This window comes from Penaeus monodon, chromosome 24 (assembly GCF_015228065.2).
Source record: "Penaeus monodon isolate SGIC_2016 chromosome 24, NSTDA_Pmon_1, whole genome shotgun sequence".
NCBI lineage: Eukaryota > Metazoa > Arthropoda > Malacostraca > Decapoda > Penaeidae > Penaeus > Penaeus monodon.
The window spans coordinates 25,225,559-25,225,857 of record NC_051409.1 but is presented as its reverse complement, the minus strand read 5'-3'; the positions used below and the strand labels follow the sequence as shown (position 1 = coordinate 25,225,857).

The following is a 299-nucleotide window of genomic DNA, read 5'->3' as shown; positions in this document are numbered from 1 at the left end:
CAAATGTTTTCGCAGCACCAAATATTACAGCGGAACCCGGGAACATATACTCTTACTTCATATAAGGACACAAAGAATACTTATGGTGAATACGAATTTATTGTGTAGGGGGCTTCAACTCCATCATTACCACTCTACTAAAAGAACCATTCCAACCGTCATTGTAGTAACCGTGTTCGCCTCATAATGGTTTGGGAATGTCAACATGTTTTCAATTTCAACTTAATGTCAAGGCGATGTTGATAGCCTGCTGAGGCGTGTAAGGAGTTAGTACATGCCTCTTAATCTAGCAGACTGGA

General features: G+C 40.5%; 1 protein-coding gene across 1 annotated transcript in view; it reads right to left on the bottom strand.

The window, feature by feature from the left end:
- Positions 1-299, bottom strand: part of LOC119588918 — a 4,621-nt gene that overhangs the window by 2,988 nt on the left and 1,334 nt on the right. Inside the window, exon 5 of the mRNA XM_037937536.1 lies at positions 57-79. Coding sequence (XP_037793464.1) covers positions 57-79 — 23 coding nt within the window. The remainder of the gene's footprint in view (positions 1-56; positions 80-299) is intronic.